The sequence below is a fragment of the Urocitellus parryii genome, chromosome 11, assembly GCF_045843805.1.
Source record: "Urocitellus parryii isolate mUroPar1 chromosome 11, mUroPar1.hap1, whole genome shotgun sequence".
Lineage (NCBI taxonomy): Eukaryota > Metazoa > Chordata > Mammalia > Rodentia > Sciuridae > Urocitellus > Urocitellus parryii.
In genome coordinates, this window is record NC_135541.1 from 1845 (window position 1) to 23425 (window position 21581).

Here is a 21581-nt window from a genome sequence, read left to right on the forward strand (position 1 = left end):
GGCAGCTCTCCCTAGGTCTGAAAAGGCCACATTCCAGAAGTTTCTAGCTACTTTGCAGGAATGTCTGAGGGAGCCTCATCTGGCTAACCTCTAACCCCTGACCTTCCAGGTTAACTCTTTCTAGACCAATAGTGCAACCAACTGGGTGTCACCTGTGCCTGACACCCTGCCTTGGCAGGTGAACATGTGGACCTGGGTCCATCTGTGCCTGTGTTTCAAGTCCCAGTCTTGGGATATCTGTGATCTGTATCTCTGAGCACGCATCCTGTCTGTGTTGGTGCTTGTGGGAAGCATTTGAGGATTTGTGTGCTCCATGAACCTGTCCGATGCATACAGGCTCAGCAGCTACTGTGCTGGCACACAGAAAGTCATGGGTGTGACACATCTGTGGTTGCTCTTTGTATGTCTTTGAGCATGCATGCATTTGTGGGTGGCTGGGCAGCTGTGTACACAGGTGTGCTTCCTCATAGCTCAGTGTCAGCCACACCTGTGGCCCATAAGCTCAGTCCCTGCATGTCCCCCTGTTCTTGGTGGGTCTGGGTGCACTCCCAGGCAGCACCCCCCTCACTGAAGAAGCTGGTGAGCTCAGGCAGAAGCTGGGAGGCAGGCCAGGACTCTGCCCACCCGCACTTCCTCCGACTCTACACCTGTGCTCTCACTCTTCCTCTGCATCCCTCTTCCCACAACCCCTTCTCTGGGTAGTCTCTTCCTGGGGTTACACCACATCTGGCGCTCAATAAATGGTTGATTGACTGATGAAGGAATGGATAAAAAGGGGGCTTTAAGAGGCAGGCACTCCAGGATGGGTCAAGTCTGGCGCAGTGGGGTTGGGGGCAGAAGTGCTGACGGCCGCCCCCGCACTCCCCCAGGACGTCTCGGGTCACAGTCTGCACCGCTGCCCGCGGGTTATTTATGACCCTCCTCCCCCTGCCGGCGGCGGCAGAGGCGGCTCCGGCCTCGGCCCAGCGGCGGAGGGCCCAGTGCGGGGGAACCTGGAGCAGCGACGGTGTGGCGCCTAGTGGAGGGCGGGCGGGGCCTCGCGGGTTTGGAGGTGGGGCTTTGGCTTTTGCCGCCGTCTTACCCGCCGGTCCGGACTGCCTGACTGGGACGATTCCGGAGCCAAAATTCAGTCCTGGGCTCCTGCCTGAGAAGCCCAGAGGAAGGTGAGGCCCAGTGCCCCAGACCAGGACACAGATGTACCTGAGTGTGAGGTCAAGGGTGAGGATCCCATCCTGGGGCCAGACACTCTGCTTCCCAGGACCACCCTGGGATTGTTCCCCTCTGTGAAGCTGGTGAGGTGTTGGTCCCCCAGCTTTGGACGATCTCGGGTTTGTTTCAGGAAGAAATCCTGGGGAAGACTGGCCTGGGGTTTGGATTGGTCCCCAGACCACACAGAAACCCAAAGAGAGGTCCTCCTATCTTCCTAACACATGCTGAGCCAGACGAACCTGCTGGGGGGTGGGGGTCGGGCAGGGGGGGGATAGAAGGGAGCCCTGCCGCCACCACAGGACCAGTGTGAGCCTGGGCTTTCTCAAACCATGGAGTGAGGGCCAGGACTGGTGGAGGTGGACATAAGAAGCTCCAGTCCTCGGCAGTAGGGTCAGGGCTGCCGAGACAGGCAGTGGACACGCAGGCCAGCCTTCTCCCGGTGTGGCACACCCACCCACCATCATGATGGCCTCTTAGGAGGCAGATTGTGCCTTAGAGAAAGAGGGGGTGGTGTCCAGGCTGCAGGAGGGGGTGAGGGGCCCCAAGGTAATAAAGAAAGGAGGGGTAAGCCACGTCCCCACCTGGCCCCAGACCCTAGCAGATGATATACCAGTAGTAGCCTCAGTTGAAGGGGCAGGAGGGAGGTTTGGGGCACAGGCATGCCACATTCTTGGTCTAAGCACAGCACATCCCACCCAGACCTCACTCCCAGGTCAGTGTGGGCCCGGCTGGTGCCTTGGCTGTGGGTGAGTTGGTAACAGAAGCACAGTGGTCACCAAGTGGTCCACTCCAAGCCCAGCTGGGCTGGTGTCTGCTCCAGAAGGGGATGGTGAGCTGTCCCTCACTCCCACCCAGGCCTCTCTCCCCTTTTAGAAGGCGCTGTGCAAACAGGCCTGTGGTCCACCTGAGGCTCCCAGGGATGCCCTGCTGGAGTGTCTCAGGGGGTCAGGGACAGGGCTGGGATTCTGTGTTGGGATGTGAGACCACTTTCTGGTGCATCTAACATGACACACCAAAGACAAGTCACTCTAACCAGCTCCAAGCTCCAGGGCAGTTCTCAGTTTCTTTTCCTAAAAAGAAACTCCAAGTTGATGCAGAATGGTGTGTGGGGTGGGGGAGCTAACCAGAAGGCAGACTGACCTGCCCCCAGAATGCCTAAGTGGGCATGGACTATCAGAAGCCTCTTTCTCAGACCCCCTCCTAGTGGGGACAGAATGTAGTGGTGTGCGCACTCATTTTGCCAGCTGTTCACCTTCCTCATCCCCATTCTGATTCAGTCAACTACTCCTGCCCCACGCCATGGCTGACACTGTCCTGAAAGCAGACATCCTAGATTTAAAACAGCTGTGTGTCATCAGGAGCTTCCTTGGCTTCTCTGATTCAGGTTCCCATTCTATAAAATGAGGATGATGATAAAAAAAAAAAAAAAAAAAAAACCCTCAAGAGTGAACAAGTGCACTACAGGAAATTTCTATCCTTTGCACAGAACTCAAACTCTCCACAAATCCACAACCTCACACTCTGTACACGAAGAGAAGCACCCTGCAAACACTCCTACCCAGAGCCACAGGCTCACACACTGGAGGGGCCAGGGAAGCTGGATCATCCACCCGCCACCAACCAAGCTGCCCCACAGGGGGTCCCAAACTCAAGCCTGAGACCCAATAGTGACCTGGTGCCCCATCTGGCTCGCGTGCATTCCCCAGGGTCTCCCTCCCTCTCTTTGCTCTGACCCGAGGTGGGGAGGGGGGTGCAGCCCTGTCCCGCCTCACAAACTCAGTCGACCGTCACGCACCCCCCGCTGGAGCCCGCGCCCGCCCGCCGCGCCGGGGCTGTTTAAATGGGCCAAGTTGTGGCGGCGGCGGCGGCGGCGGCGGCGGCGGGAGTCTCCCAAGTCCCCGCCGGGCGGGCGCGCGCCAGTGGACGCGGGTGCGCGGCTGGGCAGCAGGGCGGGGCGGGGCGGGAGCTTGGGACCCCCGGGCAGGGCGGGGAGCGGGCCTGGCGACTCCGCGACTCCTCACTGCCCTGCACAGCGGGCAGCAGGACTGCCCCAGGGCGCGGGCTCCAGTGGACTCCCGACGCCCCACTGAGCGCCAGCGCGGGGCACCTGCGGCGCAGGGCGAGTCGGTCTGTGATCAATAGCAGCTCCGGCCACACCATGTCTGGGTCCGCCGAGACCCCTCCAGCAGGCCGGGTAGCAGGCGGGGGCGGCCCGGCGGGCAGCGCGGCGGCGGCGGCGGCTTCGGGTGCCAGGGCGCAGTAGCGGCGGGTGGAAGCGCGGCCAGGCGCCTTCAGGGCCGGCGGAGACGCAACTCCAGCCAGGGCCAAAATAAGTTGCGCCGGCGACCGAGAGCCGGCTGCTGGGCCACCCGCGCGCCATGCCGGCGGTCAAAAAGGAGCTCCCGGGCCGCGAGGACCTGGCCCTGGCCCTGGCCACCTTCCACCCGACCCTGGCCGCGCTGCCTCTGCCTCCGCTGCCGGGCTACTTGGCCCCGCTGCCCGCCGCGGCAGCTCTGCCCCCGGCCGCCTCGCTGCCGGCCTCGGCTGCAGGCTATGAAGCACTGTTGGCTCCACCACTCCGGCCCTCGCGCGCCTACCTTAGCCTGCACGAGGCCACGCCGCACCTCCACCTGCCCCGAGACCCAGTAGCCCTCGAGCTCCTCTCGGCCGCTGCGGCCGCGGACTTCCAGCCGCTGCTGGACAACGGTGAGCCGTGCATCGAGGTGGAGTGCGGCGCCAACCGTGCTCTGCTCTACGTACGGAAACTCTGCCAGGGCAGCAAAGGCCCGTCCATCCGCCACCGCGGAGAGTGGCTCACGCCCAACGAGTTCCAGTTCGTCAGCGGCCGCGAGACGGCCAAGGACTGGAAGCGCAGCATCCGCCACAAAGGTGCGGCCGCCGAGGGGGCGCCAGCCGCCGTCCCTCTCCTTCGCTACTCGGGACCCGCGGGTCCGAGCCCTTCGCTCTGCACTGGGGAGACTTGGTTTTGGCCCAGAGAGGGCGCTGCAGCTCCAGAGCTGCGGCAGGGACCCACACACACCCCGCCTGCCCCGCACGGTTGCTTCAGTGGACACCGCAGAGCGCCCTCGGCCTCCACTGTCCTCCCAGTTCGGGTCACAGAGTGCTGGGGTCCCGAGCTACGCAGGAGCGGGGCTCCCTCAGCTCGGCGGGTCTTTGTGAAGCCCCTGGGCCTTCAGGCCCAGAGGAAGTTTACAGGAAGTCGGGAGACGGGTTGGGAGGGACGCCTTCCCTCCCCAGGCTCGGAGCCACTGGTTCCCGCTCGAGTGGAGAGGTGCACGTGCGGCCGGGGTGCGAGTGCACACTGGTTGGGGCTGCGCGGGTAGGTGGGGCCGCGGGAGTGGGGCGGGGCGTGGGCGCGCGGAACTGGAACAGTGTCAGCGAGACCTGGAGCAGCCCGTTTGGATGGTGACTCCAAAGGTGCGACAGTACACCTTTGGGGGCCAGATCGGGGGCACCTGATAAGCGCGGCGACCGTCTGCGCGTGAGGGTCTTGGGAAGTTTGGGACCCGGTAGCGTTTGATTTAGGAGTTCAAGGCTGCGCAGTGGCTGCCCTTTCCTGCGTTGGGGACTGACGCAGGCCTGGGTCGCGACCGCGCCGCGGCTCACCAGTTCCCCAGCTCGACCTTCCACTGCCCGGCCACAGTTCGGGCGGGACCGGCTAAGAGAGGGTGGGGCAGGAGGAGGGGCGCCAGGGCCGAGAGGAAGCCGCCCTCCACCAGGGGAGGGCCTCGCCCAGGATTTGAGTTTCAGAGCCCAGCAGATCCCCTCCTCGTCCGCGAGGGTGGGGCGGGCAGCAGGCTCCGAAGTTGGACGACAGTGGGTTTGGAAGGTTGGTGTGCCTTGCATACACCTTCCGGGAGTGGGGACTGGCTTTGCGGGTGACTGCGCCCCAGAGGCTCCATCTATGCCCTGACTGCCCCTCACCAGCTGTGCTCGGCTCTCCTCACAGGAAAAAGTCTGAAGACGCTTATGTCCAAGGGAATTCTGCAGGTGCATCCTCCAATCTGCGACTGCCCCGGCTGTCGAATATCCTCGCCTGTGGTGAGACCTGGGAATAAGCTGGGTTGGGGTTTCTGGACTCCCCTGAGAGCCTGGTGATCTCTCAGATTGGGAGTCCTAACTTCAGCCCTCTGGCAGGCTGGAGGGAATCCTCCCAGGGCAGATGGGGTGGGTGGGGTTGCTTTGTGCTGTTCCAGACCGTCCCTGGGAATGGGTGGGAATCCTGGGTCACAGGATCCTCTCCTGTTTGGATGAAGGGCGGGTCCTGCCTGTTCTTGAGCAGCCTCCCTCAGGGGTGTCTTGGAGCTACTTCTCCAGCCTTCCAGGTTCCAGGGTCTTCCCACTGTTACTGTCATTCATTGGGCCTGGGGACTTCCCTGTCCCAGGTCTGGAGATCACCAAGTCATCTGGCTCAGCAGAGAGAGGTGCTGGGTGCTGGGGCAGGACTCTTTTGAGGTGTAACAGTGTTAGCTGGCGAGGTTGCACATCTGGGTTATCCCCAGGCTTGAGCCTGAGTGGTGTGTGTCTGGGTGCTCCTAATGTTGAAGTGCTGCCCTGCAAGGGTCTGGACCTCGGAGGGTCCATGACATGGAGCCTGGCTGGGGCAGGGTCTTTGCCTGTAGGTGTCCAGAGAGCAAGAACCCCACCCAGGGTAGACAATCTCTGGCCTCCCACTGGCCTGGGGAGCAGGTATGAGACTCCAGGCAGTGAGGAGTAGAGGGTTGATCTGAAAAGGAAATTGCCTCTAGAGAGGAAGCTCCCCCTGTGGGGTACCTCTAGGGACATGGGGGGTGGAGGCTGCTGTTCCTAGGTCCACCCAGCAGTCCCCTCTTACAGGAAGGAGCAGGAGGGGTGGAGGTACCAGTGGTCCTGAGAGGGCCCAGGCTGCCACCTTGGCTTTATTCCTTTGACCGGGTGGTGGGGTGTCCTGGCTTCCCTGTGGGCTCTGCAGGGTGCACGCTGAGCGGGCTGGAAATCTTGGACACATGGATGCTGGCAGGGGAAGGAGAGCCACAGGCCCAGCCCCACACCTGGTCTGCACAGTCACAGCCTCAAGCCGCCCGCTCTACACACTCAGTCTGCAGAAGCACAGGGCACCTGTACAAGAGCTCCCCAAGCAGGTGTGCAGAAACACCTTTTGCTTGCTGTCACATACCTACTGGGCAAAAGATTGAAGTCCCTCTCCATCGTGGCACCCCTTCAGGCAGCTGGAACTGGACGGGATCCTCTGGGTGCCCACCTCAGACTAGTCTGGGTTCTCTTTTCTGTTTGGATGGGAGTGCCCCACAGTTTCCAACCTGCCACCCCTGAGGCCTGCCACAAGAGAAGGGCAGAGGGTGGCCTGAGCTCAACATCTGCATCACCTCAAGTGGCAATCTGAAGCTCAGAGAGGGATGGACTGCTGCCCTTCTGAAGCTCCCTGGTATCTGCCCTGAGTGAAGGGCGCTTCAGACCTGGGCCTGCCTGCCTCTCTGTGCCTGGCCGCTTCCTTGGAGGTATCTCCATGGATCCCCTTTCTAGCCCCAACCTGTTGGTGCACAGAGGCTGTCTCCACCCACCCTTGTGGCCAGTTTCAAAGGTGTGTGCACTTCATGGTCACAGATACTCCAGGGGTAGAACATGGTGTGCATGTGACTGTGCATGCTGGAACCCCCTCTCACCATTTCAGAAAGGGTCAATTATTGGTTAGGAGCCAGGTTCTCAAATTTGTTGAGCAGTGGGGAGCTAAGTCTCCGATGTATGGGGGGGCATGTGTTCCCCATCCTTGGACCGGGTTAGAGTGGCCATCTGGGTTCTCAGCATGCTCCCCCATAGAGTTCCCCCCAAGAGCCACCCCAGACCTATCCTTCCAGGGTGCTTTCAGGGCATACCAGGGACTGGAAGATGCTGTGCCCAGCTCTGTGCCTCATGGGGCTAAGACTGGCATATAGCCTGGGCTCCTTCCCAGCCAGCCGGTCCTGGCCCCCTTCCAAGTAGCAGTCTTATAGACTCTGTGTCCCCCTCTTCTCTTCCCACAGATGAGAGGCAGAGAGATGTTTACTCCTAGTCTGGGTTCTACTTTCTGTTTGGATGGGAGTATTTCTGCCACAAAAGAGGGGAAGCAGGTGGCTCTGAGAAAATACCCCTTTTCTTTTCATGAGAGTATTTCACCTAAGGCTGAAAGGTGACTGAGGAGAAGGGCAGAGCTCATCTCCAGATGCCTGGCACTGGGCTTTGGCAGGCTGGACAAGGCAGAGCCATGGGCCAAGGGGTGTTGAAAATGATACCAAACCTATGGATTGACAGAGGCCGAGACATAGGTGGGCACTCACCACTGCCGTCTCCCTGCGCTCTGCTGTCACTGGACCCGGTCATCCTGTGGGCTGGCCCTGAAAACCCATTGGCCCCATGCCATGTGCTCTTATATTGCTGGGTCTATTTCACTCACCATGTTACAGAGGGAAGCAGGGTATCCTGGGCAGACCCCAGCAGATGTGTGAGGGCAGGTGTGGGGGATACTGTGGCTCCCAGAGCTGGGGGAGGGAGCACTGAACTGGGCAGAGCCAGGCGTCCGGAGATGATGTGGTGCTGAATCTGAAGAGAAGCGTCCTGGCAAGGACAGGACTCCATGCAGCAGCCCACCTCAGGATCCTGGATGACCTGGGGCAGGGACCCTCCTTGACCCCTTCCTCACTAAGCTCATGGGTGTGGTGAGGATCAACTCTTTCTGGCAATGGGAGGACTGAGCAGGAGAGGAAAGTAGATACTCTGAAAGCCCATGCAGCCTCTGAGCCAGCAGCCTCTTAACCAAGTAAGAAAAAACCTCTGTACACTGGAAAATAATCAATGACTTTTTTCTTTTCCCTGGGGCAGCAGGACCTGGAGCCAGGAAGGGTAGAGAAATACCAGGACTGGGGCCACACACTCATGTCCACCGCTCTGTGCAGAAATGTGTGAGCTGGGTGCCGAGCTCCAAGCTTGAGCATACACAGCACCACACACTTACACATGGTGCAGGGGGGACGCTGAGGAGAGAAATGAACCATCAGGGCTGGGGAACAAAGGGTCAGGGCTGTCAGTGCTCTCGGGCAGCCTGTGGCTCCCAGGCCTGCAGATTGCAAGGGACCAGCAGTCTCAGACAGACTTCCCCTGAGCTGGGCTCTTCATGGTGCTAACAAAATAGCAAAGAGGGTCTGGGGCTGCCGCTCAGTGGCAGAGTGTTTTGTGAGGCCCTAGTTTCACCAGCACTGCAAAAGAAAAAGAAAAGTGACTTTGCTTGTTGATATTGCTGTCAGTTTTCAGGACTGACAGAGGAGATGGGATGTCAGCCAGACACGTTTAGAGGGACCTGCTCCCTGACTGCACACCCACCAGGACCAGCGCCTTGATCCCTGCCCCAGGCTGTATGCACAATCCTGGAAGACTCTGGGGACCCAGGGAAGGAGCTGAGGGTCATAGCTCAGGCATCCCCAGGGCTCCCTGCCACAGGGTGGGCACCCACACTCAGGCTGGGCAGGCAGAACAGCCCACACTCTGCTGTCCTCACAGGCTGTGCCTGCAGCAATGAGGCCTCTGGGCCTTGGCCCAGGCCCAGGAGGCTGATGTCTAGCCCAGCCTTAACGTTCTCCTCCTCCTGCCCAGAACCGGGGGCGGCTGGCGGACAAAAGGACAGTGGCCCTGCCCCCTGCACGCTCCCTGAAAAAGGAACGGAACCCCAGCTTTTCTGCCAGTGATGGTGACAGTGATGGAGGTGGCCCAGCCTGTGGACAGCAGCCAGGCTTGAAGCAGGAGGATGATCCGCACGTCCGGATCATGAAGAGAAGGTACTTACTCCAGATCTGGGCCGGGAGGCTCAGGCTCCTGTGGAAGGGGGCACCAAGACCAGGGGTCTTCTGGAATGCTGCTGTGGGGCGGGGGTGCAGGCAGAGGCTGTCCTCTCTCCTGAACTGGCGCCCTGGCACCTTGTTCTGCCTCAGCCATGCCATGGTCACTTCTGGGTAGAGGTTGGCCAGCAGAGAGACCCAAGGTCCGGTACCCACCTGGGCTGACACCCACCACCTCCCAGAAATTTGTTTCCTGATATGGGCCTCCTGCCAGCACTTAGGGGTGGGGTGTCTGTGAGTAAGGATGGTGGGGGCTGTGGTGCCTGGTGTGGCCCGGGGCTGTTCAGCCTGCTCCTCCTCCTCATCTCTGGGAGGCCAGAGCATCTCAAGCCCTGGGTTTGTTCAGTGGAAGCTGCCACCAGGTTGAACTGGGCATGAGGTGCCACCCTCATGACTGCCCTGGCTTCTGGCTGGTGGGATGTTAAGAGTCAGGCCCACACCCCGCTGCTGTCTCGGTGCCAGTAATGGAGCCACTGACCCTCTTTTCTCTCCCGGTAGAGTCCACACCCACTGGGATGTGAACATCTCCTTCCGAGAGACATCTTGCAGGTAGGAGCCTGGCTTGGGCAGAGGCAGCTGTTGCCATTTCTCCTGGGTCCCACCCACCCTGCCTCCCTCCTCTACCCATGGTCTTTTGTCTTGTCCTCTGTCCCAGTCAGTGTGAGCCAGTGTGGGCCATGCAGTTGCCAGGCTGGTTTGGATGTGTGTCCTTACCTGGCCTGGAAGGTAGGTGGCATGGTGCCCAACTGAGATCAGGAGGCCCATCTCAGCCAAGTGCAGACTTGTGGCAGGCCTCAACAGCATGGGCAGGTTCTAGACAGCCCACCCGTGGAGACAAAGCATGCTATGACCCTCACCACTGGACTGTCCATTGGAGCCCAACAGCTCTAAGATGAGGCTGTGATTTTCACCTCTCACCCTCCCAGAGACCCACCAGGAGGGAGAATGGTGATGTGTGAGCAGGTTCTTGAAGGATGCATAGGAGTTCACTGGGAAAAGGTGGTCTGCAAAGCTGTGGAGGGATGAAGGCTGGGCTGGAAGGGAGGAGAATGGGAACTTGGCAGGTCTGGCTCAATGGGATGCTAAAAGGTCTGCACCTTAGCCGCTGGACCAGTTGGGCTTTGTTCTCCAAGCTGAGCCAGCCACAGAAAGTTCCTGAGCAGGGAGTGACCAGGTCTGTGTTTTGGAAAGATCCTTCTGGGGACCCTGGCAGGTTGGGGTTTCCTCACATGGATTTGGGTTATGGAAACAGGCTGGGGCCTGTGAATCCAAGACATAGAGGATAAAAAAGAAGCCCCCAGGAGGGGTCAGGTGTCAGGGACCCAGTTCCTGCTCCCAAGGGGCAGGGGCTGGTTTCTGGTTACTGGGGCCAAGTTTTTCCCTGGGGCTTCGAGGAGAGCACCACAGGAAGGGCCTGATGGGGAGCAGTGGGCACCAAGGGCAGGGAGAGCCTCTTATGATTCAAGCTGTGGGTGCCTGGCCTCCCCGGCCTAGCTGCAGGAAGGCAGCTTGTCCTGGATCTCTGCCAGAGGTGTCATTATTTATGTCTTCAAGAACGTCTGGATCCTGGAGCCGAATTACAATAAAAACATCTTTAAACTTATTTCCACCTCATTTTGGAGTTGCCAGCTCAACTGATCATTTTTATGAACCGTCATGAACATTGATGACATTTTATGAGCCTTTTACTCTGGACGCTACAGGATAAATTTGCCAGCAAGGCCTGCAGGGAAACCCAATGGCTGTGCCTCCCCTCCGGACCTGCACCTCCTTGGGGTACACCTGGCCTTGGGGTGCGGGGAGGCCCCAGGAGTCCCATGCTGAGTTCTCACCAGTACTGCTGCTGCAGCCTGGGCCGTGCCTGGGAGGAAGCAGGCCTGCATTAGTGGAGACCCTGGTCCCACAGAGGATCCAGAGGGGCAAGGATGACTTTCTGGATTTCATTAAAGGGAAGGTTACAGTTCTGGAGAAGAGCACACCCCAGAGGACTAACAGCCCATCATATCCCGTCTGCTAACAGCCCCCAGTGTCTGGACAAGGAGGCTGTGGACCGCCAGCTGCCTCACACTGGGTCACCAACTGTCTTTGTCCCATCCCGACTGTCTGTCCATCCCCATTGTCTGCCACTCTTCACTGGTCTGTCTGCCTCTTGCATCTGTCTGTCCTCTTCGTCCTTCTGACCAGTCCTGCTGGGGATGCCTGCTGCTGGCTGCAAGCAGAGGCCCAGGGCCCCTCTGCCCTGTGATGCCCCTGCAGCCTGGCTGGCCAGAAGGGCCTTCTAGGTCCCTGACCCTCTAGGGCCCCCAGCTGGTGGGGTGGGGAGGCCCTCAGGGGGGAGTCGGGTCTCGCCCTTCTCCTGGCCTCCTCACAACCCTCCCTGCAGCCTTCCTGACCCTGCCCCAGTCTCCTCCCCACGTGCCACAGCAGCCTGCTGAGGCCTTGCCTGTGTGTAGTGGCCCCACACTGTGAAGACAGGTGCAGAGCTCTCAACTCTTCAGCCTGTGTGTGAGTCTCTTGGCATTTTTTTTAAATGAACCCAGCATAATTTGTTCAGTGAGTAACTGAGTGACCAGAACAGATTTTCAGGACTGGCCCATCTTGGGACCTGAGGAATGAACCCCCAAGGCAGGGACTTGGGTGTGGAATGCAAGGGCAGGTCCTGTCTAGCCAAGGGTGGCCCCCATGGGCCTGCACCTCGAGAGCCCGGGTAACCCCCAAGTGAGACTGAGCCGATCGCTGTCATTGAGGCTGGTCCCAGATGCAGGTGCTGCTGGGGGTCCAGGCCAGGGCTCACAGGAAATTACTGTGCTCACCTCTCCAGTCCCTGGAAGCAGGAAGTGTCCGGTGCACGGTGGGGAGCAGCTCCATGGCAGCTGCAGCCCTGTACCCGGCCAGCCCAGGCCCCTTCCCATGCTGAGGACAGCAGTTCTGTCCAACATCCCACATCAGTGAGGATGATGGGGGATGAGCCTCGTGAGAATAATCCCATAAAGTACTTACTCCCCACCTGCCTCCCGCCTTCATGGGGTGGGGGAGAACCTACATCTGGGTCTCTTAGGGGCTCTGGGGCCGCCCCGGGGTATCTGGTGCTGAAACTGATCTGCTTAGGGCCTGGCCCTGGATTAGCCTGGCTCCTGCCAGCCCAGGCTGGGGGCTGGGGGCTATTTAATAAGGTTCAGGGTCGGTTCCTAGGTCACTGTGAGGAGGCTCTGCTAGTGTCAGTGCTGCTGAAGAGGCTGCTCCACCACAGGTGGGCCGGGAGGGCACTGCTGGGGGCACTGGGCTTCCCTGCCCCTGCTCTGGCTGGCCTTGACTTCCTGTCCCCTCCTTCTCTGTTGATGATGGGGTTGCTCACATAACCCCAGGGTCCCCCACTTTCTCCTCCCTCTTCTCTCTGGGGCTGTGGGTGAGGGCTCAGCAGGAGGGAGAAGGGACAAAGAATCACATGCAGGGTGATTCCAAGGCCAGGCCTGGGTGCACCCTGGGGATCACAGGTGTCCTGAGCCGGCCAGGGCAGATCTTTTTATCTACGGGACTTTGGTCTGAACCTCAGTTTCCTGATTTGGAGAAATGAGGGCCCCAAGAGGGTGTTGCAAGTTTTAACCAAAGTGGCACGTGCCAGGTGCTTGCTTCAGAGCTGGCAGCACATGGGTGACAGTGTGCCCTCTCTATGTCTGTCCTGTGAGACAGCAGGCCGTCCTGTCCTCCCTCTGAGGCAGGGAGCCGAGCACAGCACTGCCTCTCTGGAGAGAGGAAGGTGGGAGGGGCTGCTCTGGCTCTGCACAGACCAGCTGGGTGCTGGAGTGGGGTCCAGGTGCCACGTCCCTGCTTTCTCTTGGCCTGCCTGCTGAGTGTGCGTAGGTGCGGCAGCCCAAGCCCACAGAGGTAAGCGCACACATCACCACGCTCAGTGCACGCTGTCCTCAGCCCCAAGCACCCTTGTCCTCATGCTCATCAGGTGGCACTGCCGAGGCTCATGGCTCCATCCTCTGTCTTGCTCTGCTGCAGCCAGGACAGTGACCTTCCCACACTCATATCCAGTGTGCACCGAAGCCGCCACCTCGTTATGCCCGAGCACCAGAGCCGCTGTGAATTCCAGAGAGGCAGTGTGGAGGTTGGCTTGGGACCCACAGGTGAGGAGGCCCCTGGGTCCTGAGGGTGATGATGGGGCTGCCAGGGCCACAGCAGCTCTGCCTAGGGACAGCCACCCTCCCTGTGTCTGTTCAGCAGCTCTGGAAGCCTTGGCGGGCAGCCAGGGAGGCCAGCAGAGGAGGCGGGAGGTGTGAGGCCGGCTGTCCCCTGGGGCTCCATGTGATGGTAATTGTGTTAATCCCAGCCAGTCAGGCAGACTGGCGGCCGAGGGCGGCTCCAGCTTGGCTGCTGCTGGGGTGGGCTTGGAGTTTCGAGGCCAGCCACCCCCTCCTCACAAGACAGGCACAGGCAAAGACCTTCCAGAGCTCACCTCCCACCAATGCCCACCTCCCACCAAACCCACAGGCATGTCGGCCTGGTCCTGCTTCTCAGGGGTCCTGGGAGGGAAAGGGCCCATCCCCTGCAGCCTGGACCGCTTCAGGTAGGCCAAGAGGGCGCTGGCCCAGGAGCTTCCAGGGCCACCAAGGAGATCTGGTTCCTGGAGGCAACAGGAACTCAGAGGGAGAGAGCAGCTTGGGGACCCAGGCAGTCTCCCACGGAGCAGGTCATGAGGAGTTGCAAGATGCCACCGCCAAGAGTGGGCACAACTTGACCTCAGGGGCCTTGTCACATGGACCCTGGACAGGGTTGTTTCTGACAATGGCTCCTGCTCTGGGAAAGCAGGGTGGGCATCACCCACCACCCTGGATACTCCCAACAGAGCCCCCATGAGCCCAGAAGGCCCTTGTGGATGGGGGTGGGGGTTGCTTCTGGAGCTGCTTTGGAGGTAGCTGAGGAGAGGCTGATAAAATCTAATTGCCCCATCGATCGGGCGGAGCCGAGGGAGCCCCTCAGTGATTGAGATGTTCTGAGGCAGCAGGCTCTCTCCTGCCTATGGACAACCTCCTCAGGTACACAGACCTGCATGTGCCCTGTGTGTCTCCTGCAGGGCTTGCTCACCCTGCCAGGTAGCCCTCCGCACTCTACAGTGAGTGCAGGTCACATGCTGTGCATAGCAGCCAGGATGCTGTGTGTGTGTGTGTGTGTGTGTGTGTGTGTGTGTGTGTGTTTGCGCAGACCTGCCAGGTCTGCAGCTTCCCGTGGGCTTCCTCTGGGCCCTGCAGGGGTCTTTACCTGTCACCATGTCTACTTCCTTCCTGTGGCCCAAGGGGGTGTCCCTCTAGCCACAGCTTCCTGGGCCCTGGACAGGAAGGATCCCAGAGGACTGAGGAGCTTATGCAGTCTCCTCAAGGCAGCTACAAGGCTGGGTCTCACTGCAGGGCACTCCAACCCCAGTATCACCTCCCCCAGGCTGTGACTCTCAAGCTCCCCAGGAGCAGAGAAGCCCAGCAAGGAGGCGGGAGTTGCCACTGTTGAAACAGGGAACAGACTGCAGAGGTTACCCTTGCTGACCCCTGAGCAGGTACAGGGAGCAGGAGATGGGCAGCAGGTGTGGAGAGAGGCTGCAAGACCCACTCCCTGCCTGGTGCGCTCGGGGTGCCCTCCTGCTTGCTGGACTCTGACATGCAGCTCGTGATGCCCATGTGCACCTGAGTGCCCTCCATCTGTCCTACAGGGTCTGTCTAACCTGACCCCTCATGCAGGCAGTGGGGACTGCCCCCTGTCTTTGGGGCAGGGCCTGGGGCCAGCCAGCTAGACCAGTGGCAGTGAGGTGGCTGAGATCAATAAGTTATTAGCACCATTCTGTCAGCTGTAATGTGGAGATTGATCGGTGCTCTGGCTGCCGCCGCACTTCCCTAGCCTGATAAAAATGACAGATTAAAGGAATAAGGAAAAGGAATTAGGCTCCCGAGCTGACAGCAGGGCTTCCTGGGGGCACAGGTTGGGGACCCCCAAGTACCAAGGTGTCATGAAAGGCTTGAGTTCCACAAGGAGCAGCCCTCATCCCCGCCCCCTGGGTCTGACCTGGAGGCCAGGATGATGACCTGCTATCAGCAGGGCCCCCTGATGTCAGGGTCCCCAGGAGGAAGCAGAGCTTGCGGGTGCAGGGACAGGTTTGGAGACGGACCTATAGATGTGTGTGGCTTTTATTTTCATTTCATTTTTATGGTACTGGGGATGGAACCCAGGGCTTCTTACATGTAAGGCAAGCACTCTACCAACTGAGCTACATCCCCAGCCCTGTGTGCAGCTTTTGATGTGGAGATGTGATCTCTAGAGGGGATAGTATAGGAATAGGCAGACCAGGAGCCAGGCACCTAGGGTCTGTGTAGGGCAGGTCAGCTGTCCAGGGGTGACCCTTGGAGTGCAGAGCCTGGCTGGGCAGGTATGTGCTTGCCAAGGCTGAGTGCAGGAAAGAGGAGGGTCTGGGCTTTTGGCGCAGAGAGGAGGGACCCCCTGAGCACACCCCTGGTGTGGGGAGCGACATGTGCCTTCCTGACTGACTCTCCTCCCCAGCACCTGCACAGCCCACCCCAGCCCTGCTCAGAAAGGGAAGGTAGTTCTGTTCTCCAGGAGAAGCTGAGGTGGGCTCATGAGCACACATGGGAATGGACTGGCTGGTCAGGGGCAGCCAGAGGCCCGTGGGGACACAGTCATGGTCACGTGTCGCACCCATCACTTCTATTCAAATGCAGCCTGGGGCCCAGGGTCAGGGCTGCCCTGTTACCTTGCCTTGCTCCATACCTGTCATGATGTCCTCCTGCCAGCTGGGCTCACCAGGTGGAAGCCTGGGACCCAGGGCTGGCAAGGCCTTGCCCACCAGCACCCAGGATGCTCCTGAGTGGAGGGGACTGGGGCTCACTAGACTGAGCTGGGGCAGGGGTGGGTCTTCCCCACCTGGTCTTCCCTGCCTCCTTCTCCAGTCCCTGAGACTGGGTGTGGCTCACTCCACCCTCTGCAGGTGGCTTGCGAGGCAAGAGACTGGGCTGCTCCCCGCACGTCACCAGTGACTGCTCTTCAGAGAAGAAGGCCCGAAGCGAGTCTGAGTCTGAGTACCCTCGAGGTGGGAGCCCAACCCAGGGAGGAGGGACAGGTCACTGGAGGAGGAAGCAGTAACTGAGTGCTTGGAAGTGTTGTTAGACCTTCCAAAAGGGGCAGGTGTGCACAGAGGAGGGACTTGGGTTTCGAAGCAGGGGTGGAAGGTCCTAGACTTAGGGTGAGGTGTGCCTTCCCGACTTGTCTCTCCGCCTGGGTAGTATTTCAAGGAAAATCCCCTCCCTATGTGCTACCCCAACGCAGAGGCTCTGCTGCTGCCAGAGCTGCGACCCAGCATGGCGCCTGAGGACCACTACCGCCGGCTGGTTTCCGCTCTCAGTGAGGCTGGCAGCTTCGAGGAACCACAGCGTCTCTACCACCTGGGCCTCCCCAGCCATGGTATGTGCCCTCCCCACCTGCCCCCCACCTGTGTACACTCTCAGTTGCCTCTCCACCCCAGAAGAGGGTGTTGGCTGCTGACATCAAGACCAGGATTGGATCTGTCAGTGACCCCCAGCCCTTTGTGGGTAGGCGATGAGGCCTGGCTGCCCCAGGTCTTGTTCCAAGTCCCCACTTTTCATCACATTCTCAGGATCCCCTCCAGGCATGCACACAGCTTACTCAGGGGTGAGCCCAGGTGAGAGGAAGGGGTAGGGGCTTGAGTAAGCCTACCTGCCCCCTATCCAGGAGACCCTGTGGTCTGTGCCCATTCTCCTGACTCCCACAGCAGTTGGTGCACAAATTTAAGTCAGTGGACGCTGACCTGTGGTCACATTGAAATAGTGCCAGATCCTTGTCCTGCATGGGGGGCAAGCCTCCCAGAAACACAGGACTAAGAGGCAGCTGTGTTTGGCCACCATGGCCTCCTGGATGCCAAGAGAGGCCCAGCTGGAGGCTGGGATGAGGCTCTTGCCCCTCTCCACTCACTGGGTCTGCTCTGTCCCTTGTGGTCATAGCCCAGGGAGCAGTCAGATACCTGTCCAGCTGCACTCTAGCCTCACAGGCTAGGCTCCTGCTAGGTGAACTTGGCTTTTATGGTAGGAGGTGGATGGGGTGCGGTGAAGGGGCAGGATTTCCTCTCCTTGCACAAGGCACCGTCCCCCAGGGCGGCTTAGCCACCAAGAGTCTGAATAATTCACCAAATGTTAATAATTTAAAAATCTTCCCTTTTAATTGCTTTCCCTGCCCTGCCTGGGGCCGGCTCTGCTGGCCTATGTGGGGGAGGGAGCGTGGTTGCGGCCGCCAGGGAGCTGCTGTCAATCATGGTGCGCGCCGCCCAGCCTAGGAGCCGGCTGCAAATAGCTGCGACCGCGGGCTGGAGGGCGGGGGTGCGGGCCCCGCTGGGATCGACGCGGGCGGCCGCGCCGGCTAGGCTCTGCGGGCTGGCACCCAGCCCAGGGCAGACCCACCTCCGCTTTTCGGGTAATTAATTTATAAACAGAGGCGGCGGCTCAGCGGCAAAGCTACGCAAAGGGGGGTGGCCCTGGGCAGGAGCACAGTGCATCAAACCACTGCATGTCCCGGCGTCCAGAGATTGTGGCCGGTGTGCCTGCAAGGACGCGTATGCATGGGCCTGGTGTGGTCTTGCTGGATGCTGACTGTATGCAACCACTGCTGGATGATCGATGTGGATGTTGGCGTATGCTGGTGTGGCCACGTGTACAGGTTCAGTTTCCTGCCTCCCATCTAGGAGGCGGTCACCTGGTGGAGTCTGGAGACCCACTCCTAGACTTGTCACAGTGACCTCCAGGAACTGGTCTATGCTCTCATGGATCTGTGCACAGTCCCTCCCCTCAAGGCTCCAGCCTCAGGTTCCACAGCCTTGCATACCAGCACTGGGCTTTCCCCCCACCACACGTTTTTTCCAGGTCCTCCTGCAAACCTGTCTCCCCTGCCCTGGGGCTGCTCCTTCTGCCCCAGTGACTGACATCAGGGCTGACACACAGCAGGGATGGTGTGGAAGTGGGCCCCTGGTTCCCTTTCTCCTGGGCTCCCCTGGCCAGTGTCCTGTGCTCACTAGGATGAGGGGAGAAGTCCAGGGAAGGCTGGGCCTCAGGGTCGCTGCTGTTGCCCATCCCCTACCCCCCCACCCCCCAGATCTCCTGAGGGTCCGGCAGGAGGTAGCAGCTGCAGCTTTGAGGAGTCCCAGTGGCCTGGAAGTTCACCTGCCCTCATCTACAGCAGGTCAGCGCCGGAAGCAGGGCCTGGCTCAGCACCGGGAGAACACGGCTCCAGCTCCAGCTGTTGCCCCGTCCTTCTCAGAGAGGTACTGGGGCTTGGTATCTGACTTCTGCAGGCCCCATAGCCTGCACCTTCCACCCACTTACTACTCCCCGATTGCAGCTGCACAGTCATGTGGGTATTGCCAGCTTTGGGTTTAGGGTCTGTTGGGCAAAAAGTTCCTGAGGCCGGCTGAGCTGGGCAGAGGCCCAGGAAAACATTTCCAGGGCAGTATGTACCTGGGTGCCAACAACCCTGGGCAGGAATGTGAAGGGTCACTCTTGTTTCTTTGTTGAGCAACTGGGAACCAGCAAAATCCAGGTGCCCCTGGGACAGTGAGGGGGGGTGAGGTTGGGGGAGCAGAAGGCAGAGCGGCTGGAAGTCTGGAAACCCAGCCCAAAGTCAGTCGGGAGGGGTCGGCCAGAGGACTAGGACTGGGGGAGGAGGGAAGCCCGCTTCGCCAGTTCAGACACACTAGCGGTCTGGGGAGACGGCCTCCCGGGCGGGCGGGGACAGGGGGCGACCTGTAGAGAGCAGGGAGGCGCTCAGGGATAGGCCCCCCCCCCCCCCCCGCAGCAGGCCGTCTCCAGCCGGGCGCACCCCCTCCCCCCACCGCCGCCGAGCGCGGCGTCTGCAGCTGCCGCCGCCTCCGGATTGCGGCTAATTACGCTTCGTGCCCCCGGCAGCGCGGGGCCCGCTACGGGGAGGAGGGCCCCGCGCGGTAATTACCGCTGCAGTCGCCACGGCCCGCCGGGTCAGCGCCTCCTCCGAGATTAATTGGCGCCGCCGGCGGGGGCGAGAGCGGGGGCAGCGCTCGACCCAGAGCCATAACGAGCGGCACATCGACCGCCCGCAGGGCCAGCAATTAGCGGCGACGGGGATGCGCTTGGAGGTGGTTACGGGAATCCGGGGCGCGGAGGGGGCCGGGCAAGCCACGCACGCCCCTCAGTCCTGCCTTTTGCAGGGAGCTGTCGCAGCCGCCCCCTTTGCTGTCGCCCCAGAATGCCCCCCACATCGCTCTGGGCTCCCATTTCAGGCCCCCTTTCTTGGGGGTGCCATCGGCTCTGTGCCAGACTCCAGGTAAGGAATAGGCAGGTGTGCACGTCTTTTATATCCTATGGGCACGCTCCTTGAAACTGGTCCTGTAAGGTCGCCCATTAATGTCGAGGACGGACCAAGGTGGTGCAGAGGGCCAATTCATCAGGCCAGCACCATTTGACCACTTGGCCCTGGTCTGTCCCTTTTCCCCAGGGTACAGCTTCCTGCCCCCCGCCCAGGCGGAGATGCTCGCCCGGCAGCAGGAGCTCCTGCGTAAACAGAACTTGGCCCGGTAGGTGCGGCCAAAGCCGGGAGGGGAGGTGGGTGGCACTAGCGCTCAAGCTGATCCTACTACTCCTGGCCTAGGCTAGAGATGTCCGCGGAGCTGCTTCGCCAGAAAGAGCTGGAGAACACACACCGGCCGCAGCTGCTGGCGCCTGAAGCGGCCCTGCGTGCCCCAGACAGCACAGAGGAGCTGCAGAGGCGCGGGGCCATGCTGGTGCTGAAACATAGCTCCGCGCCGCTTCTGGCCCTGCCTTCACAGGGTGTCTCTGGTCCGGAGCCTCCAACCTCGCCCCGGGAGCCTGCTGGCAGAGCACCTCGGAAGGGGGGCCCTAGTTCTGCTTCAGTTCGGCCCAGCGAATCCAAGGAGACAACAGCATCTGGGCTCTGGGCTCAAGATGTCTCAGAAGAGCCCCCCAAGGACTCAGATGGAGAGGACCTGGAGATAGCACCGACAGGGGGCCGGGGCTCCACCCCAGGTCAAGCCCTAGGAGGGACCAGCACTGAGGGAAAGGGGCTTCTTTCGGGTTCCACCCTGCCCCCTCCTCTGTCCCTGGGCTTCCCCTACTCGGTCAGCCCATACTTCCACACAGGTGGGTGTGGAGACCCAGGCCAGCCACCCTTGGAGGTCTTGCACGGGGAGGGGGTGCAGGGCCTCCACAGAAAAATCTTAAAAGTCATGGATTGCATGTCTCTAAGCAACTAAGGCAAGCAAAGGTCAGCAGACTGGTGGGGGTATGGGATGGGAGGAACAAAGCCCTAGTGACACCCACTCACACCTAGGCACCATGGGGGGACTCTTCGCTGACGGGGAGGCGGCCACATCCCCTGAGGACGTCAGCAAGTGGACTGTGGATGATGTCTGCAGCTTCATTGGGGGCCTGTCTGGCTGTGGGGAGTATGCTCCGGTGAGGCAGAGCTGTCCTGGGCGCACAGCGGGCCTGTCACTTGCCCTCCTCTCCCTTCCCTATACCCCTCAGCCCCACCTGCTCCTGCCTCATGCTGGCCCCTGCCCAAAGCAAAAGGGGACTCCTTCATTTGACCACTCCCTGAAAGCTACACAGCCTGCTTACTCTCCCTGGCTGCTCTCTGGGCCTTTGCTGGGCGGGACTGATAGGCCTGACCCTATCCCTGCTCTAGGTATTCAGAGAACAAGGAATTGATGGGGAGACCTTGCCCCTGCTGACAGAGGAGCACCTGCTGACGACTATGGGGCTGAAGCTGGGGCCCGCCCTCAAGATCCGGGCCCAGGTAAGCATGGACAGTGGGCAGAGGGCATAAAGGCTCTCTGAAATCACCCAATGTCCTTGGCAGGCACCCATCCAGGCTTTTCTTTATAGGTGGCCAAGCGCCTGGGCCGAGTTTTCTACATGGCCAGCTTCCCTGTGGCTCTGCCTCTGCAGCCGCCAACCCTGCAGGCTCCTGAACAGGAGCTTACCTCCAGAGAGCAGCCCCTGTCCCCACCAACAGCCAACTCCCCCTATGGGGGGAGCCACCCACCCACTAGCCGAGCCTCACCCAAGCCAGAGAATGGAACAGTAGCAATACTCCCAGGGGCCCCAGATGCCACCCAGTCTCTGTGTTGAGTTGGCCAGCAGGCTGCCCACAGTCCCAGCACAGGATGCAGTGGTACCTCCCCCACAGCTTTCTCCCTTTCAGTTTTGGATGCAGAAACACCAAGAATTTTTAAAAGGAAAAAATGTGACTTAAAAGGACTGAATGAGTTTTCAAAAACTTTCTGGGGGTGAATGCAGAGGTCCACAGACAAACCAAAGACAAAGGAGTAGAGGAACCAGGGAGCCACCTCTCTGGAGCAGGCTGCCGTGACCTGGCAACAGGACCAGCCTCCTGCATAGGGCTGGCTCTTGCTGCCCAGGTCAG

The 21581-nt window shown here is 60.4% G+C and overlaps 1 protein-coding gene across 6 annotated transcripts; it reads left to right on the top strand.

Moving 5' to 3' along the window:
- Positions 1-3076: 3076 nt before the first annotated feature.
- On the top strand, positions 3077-21298 carry Samd11 (sterile alpha motif domain containing 11). 6 transcript variants are annotated; one of them, XM_077790996.1, is made up of 14 exons: positions 3077-3138; positions 5180-5271; positions 8851-9032; positions 9591-9641; positions 13101-13225; positions 16087-16188; positions 16425-16559; positions 18258-18426; positions 19345-19460; positions 19632-19710; positions 19785-20293; positions 20484-20608; positions 20841-20951; positions 21041-21298. In XM_077790996.1, exons 2-14 carry the CDS (start codon positions 5200-5202, stop codon positions 21284-21286), a joined length of 2022 nt encoding a protein of 673 aa, XP_077647122.1. In that variant the 5' UTR covers positions 3077-3138; positions 5180-5199; the 3' UTR covers positions 21287-21298. The 6 variants fall into 6 exon arrangements, with proteins under 6 accessions (XP_077647122.1, XP_077647117.1, XP_077647120.1 ...); XM_077790991.1 differs by lacking the exon at positions 3077-3138 and adding an exon at positions 3191-4098; XM_077790994.1 differs by lacking the exon at positions 3077-3138 and adding an exon at positions 3191-4098 and having other exon boundaries at positions 19785-20179.
- The last annotated feature ends 283 nt before the right edge of the window (positions 21299-21581 follow it).